The 2,954-nt window shown below is 37.5% G+C and overlaps 1 protein-coding gene across 1 annotated transcript; it reads right to left on the bottom strand.

The window, feature by feature from the left end:
- Nucleotides 1-306: 306 nt before the first annotated feature.
- Nucleotides 307-2,678, bottom strand: LOC113308676 (probable receptor-like protein kinase At1g49730). The gene is made up of 7 exons (XM_026557141.1): nucleotides 2,501-2,678; nucleotides 1,834-2,089; nucleotides 1,542-1,594; nucleotides 1,392-1,459; nucleotides 1,096-1,185; nucleotides 929-1,004; nucleotides 307-852 (listed from the first exon to the last, which is right to left on the bottom strand). The coding sequence occupies exons 1-7, from the start codon at nucleotides 2,571-2,573 to the stop codon at nucleotides 566-568; spliced, it is 903 nt and encodes a 300-aa protein (XP_026412926.1). The 5' UTR covers nucleotides 2,574-2,678; the 3' UTR covers nucleotides 307-565.
- Between the last annotated feature and the right edge of the window lie 276 nt (nucleotides 2,679-2,954).

Genomic DNA, 2,954 nt, shown 5'->3' with positions numbered 1-2,954 from the left:
GCTTTTTGATTCATATTATAATTTGTCTGTGTTTAGGCTGATTCAAAAAGGTTCCAGTTCAAAACAAAAAGAAAACAAAGATGATGTACAAAAGTTATTACTTGTAGATATATAAATAAATCAAAATTAATACGGTACAGAAGAAATCAAAGCATGATACTCAGCACTGCTATTTTGGATCCGTTCCCCAAAAGTATGAGTTGGAGGAGGTGGGAAAGAATTTGTCAGAATTTCCCAATCCACAAGAAATCTTTAGTATTAAAATTTTAAGGAACTAAAAGCATGAAAATTAGCCGAGGCAGATATCTGAGAACATGCTCATATAAAGCTTTTCATGGTGACCATGGAGGGACTAAAAGAGTTATTAAAGATGTTGCAGAGTCAGTAGATCTTACAAATCCAAACAATTATAATAAGACTCGATTAACAAACAATTGTAAGTCTAAATGTGAGCCGTAAAGAATGTGTCATTTTCTACATTTTACAGTAATTTCTTGAGATTTCGACTCTGTCACCACCAATATACAGTCAACGTTGGGAAGTATCAGGGAAGTGTAAGCTCATTCTACTTTCCTTGGAGATACCTAAGTATCAGCTGAATAGAGACTGTTGGCTTATCTCCTGTTTTGGTACAAAACCTAGCAACAGCTAAAAGACTTTTTAGCTCTTTCGAATCATAACTATTTCCAAGATCAGGGTCTACAATTTTATCAACGGACCCGATAAATTTAGATTCTTGGACCCATCGAACCAAGTTACCACCTTCCTTCTCCGAAGATTGACCAGTTATTAGCTCAAGAATTAGCACACCAAGCTGGAAGATCATGTCTTTGCAATCCTGATCCATATGTCCTGTGAGAGTGGATGGCAACTTGAAGATTATAACATCAAAGATTCTTTCTAATTAAGTGTTGTAATGCAAGTTTACCTTCAGAGCATGAGGCATGCGAATGTGACATTCCAATATGATTTCCAGGAGAACCAAGAAAAGCAATACCAGAGAGCTGCAAGCAAGCAAAAAAACAATGCAACCTGTCAAGAAATAGATAGAACTTTTGGTGGTTACATAAACTGTCAAATCCTAATACGCCCTACCTTTGCAACGAAATTCTCGTCCAATAAAACATTACTTGAACTGATGGAGACATGATTTATAGGTGGCTCGCAAAAAAAGTTCAAGTACTCCTGCAATTAGATAACAAGAATCACTTAGAGACCATACTACATAACATTAACAGTTTATGGTATATGGATGGATATAGTCTAACAAAAGAAATTTTGATCTTAGATATTTCAGGGGGTTTCCCCTTGATTGCATGGTCAAGCAGACTGACCCAGTTTTCAAACGTATCAGATGTGATCAGACGTAAAATGGTGACTGAAACACCTACCAATGCTGCTGTTACTCCGATAGCAATCTGCAGACGAGTCCTCCAGCTCAAGGGAGTCTTAAGAGGGTCTGTCCAAGAGTTACTCTGTCAATCAACTAAAACGAAACCAAGAGTACCAAAATAATAGTACTAGTTTTGCTTCGAAGGTACCATTTAGATGCTCCTTTAGGCTCCCGTGCTCCGGGTACTCAAAAACAAGAAACCTAGTAACAACGAAATCAGGAACAAAGATGATTATTAATAATGATGGCATTTTCAATCTGGACAGGCATACACAACAAAGATGGAGAAAAGATATTTTGACATAAACCACGAGGATATATCTTCTCGTGTTACCGGAAAAAATTGAGACTAGAACTTCAGACCTTTGATGTTTGAATAATAATATTAATGTTTATAGCAAGAAAATCCAAGATGATATATCAGCTTACGAACGTTGTACCTCTCCGGACCAGTGGCAAACCCTCTAAGTGAAACCAAATGACGATGATGTAACCGGCGCAGGAGCTTCACTTCCTGAAGAAAAGCATCCTTTCCTTCATGAAGAGCTGTCACTTCTTTTACCAAAGCAAGGAGGCCATCACGAAACTGAGCTTTGTAAACAGACCCTTGAGAGTAATTACTAATGATTCTGCGAAATCCACCAGTAGCCCTTTTTATATCCTCTAGAGAGAAACGCCTAACAAAAGGCAGTGGACCTGAAGATATTGACCGTCACAACTCACACACGGTAAGCAAATCTTACAAAAATCAGTAATTCAGTATAATCACACAAATAAATTCACACAATTACTTCTTGTGGTGGCTAAAATTGACTCTTGTCAGTCGCGCACACACAAAAAAAAATCTCCCAAGCAAGATTTAGTTTACAGTTTCTTCCAATTCATTACATTATAATCCGAAATTAGGTCAAATCTTACGTCGACACCCACACTGGCATTCCTAAGATCTGACTGAAAATGCTATATCAATTCAAACTCATAGTTCAGGAAGAATTAAAACAAAACATAGAATGAGTTATCAAGATCTAACACTAATCATTCAATAAAATGGAATGAATTTCGAAATCAGATTCAGATCTTCAGTAGCTACAGTCAACTAAATAGTACCTGTATCACCAACACAGTGACATTGATTAATACATGAAGAAGAAGGAGAGCAAGATGAAACAAGTTGATACATTGATTCCCCTCCTCTGAAACAACTTCTGGAAAAAGGATTGTAGTTATCTTGTAGAACATGATGAGATGACCCATATAATATATCTCCATTGATTCCGCCAAAGTGCAAAATTTGGTGGAGTAAAAATAAGCAAGCCAGATAGAGCTTCTGGTAAAGTAGTAAGTAAAAATAATCAAATCAAGAGGTAAACGAACCGACCTTTTTTCATCTGCCACGAGGGTCGTCATTACTGGCTCAGACTAGATGTTTCTAATATGTTCACTCCTTGGTACAAGTGGGTGGACAAATTTCACCATGGGGCATGGCATATGACCAGCACCACTATGGGGAATAGGCACAAAAAATCGAGTCTTTATCGCTGGCGGACGAGACTGCAGCGCG

Source organism: Papaver somniferum, chromosome 9 (assembly GCF_003573695.1).
Source record: "Papaver somniferum cultivar HN1 chromosome 9, ASM357369v1, whole genome shotgun sequence".
NCBI classification, from domain to species: Eukaryota; Viridiplantae; Streptophyta; class Magnoliopsida; order Ranunculales; family Papaveraceae; genus Papaver; species Papaver somniferum.
Note: the sequence above shows the minus strand (reverse complement) of the source record. Positions and strands in the feature narration are given on the sequence as shown.

Bases quoted from the DNA above. Each gene is read 5' to 3' on its own strand.
- LOC113308676 (XM_026557141.1), bottom strand. From the start codon at position 2,573: ATGTATCAACTTGTTTCATCTTGCTCTCCTTCTTCTTCATGTATTAAT. The intron at 1,186-1,391 runs GTAGGTGTTTCA...ATCTAATTGCAG, and splicing joins TCGGAGTAACAGCAGCATTG to GAGTACTTGAACTTTTTTTG. The intron at 1,005-1,095 runs GTAGGGCGTATT...GCTTGCTTGCAG, and splicing joins ACGAGAATTTCGTTGCAAAG to CTCTCTGGTATTGCTTTTCT.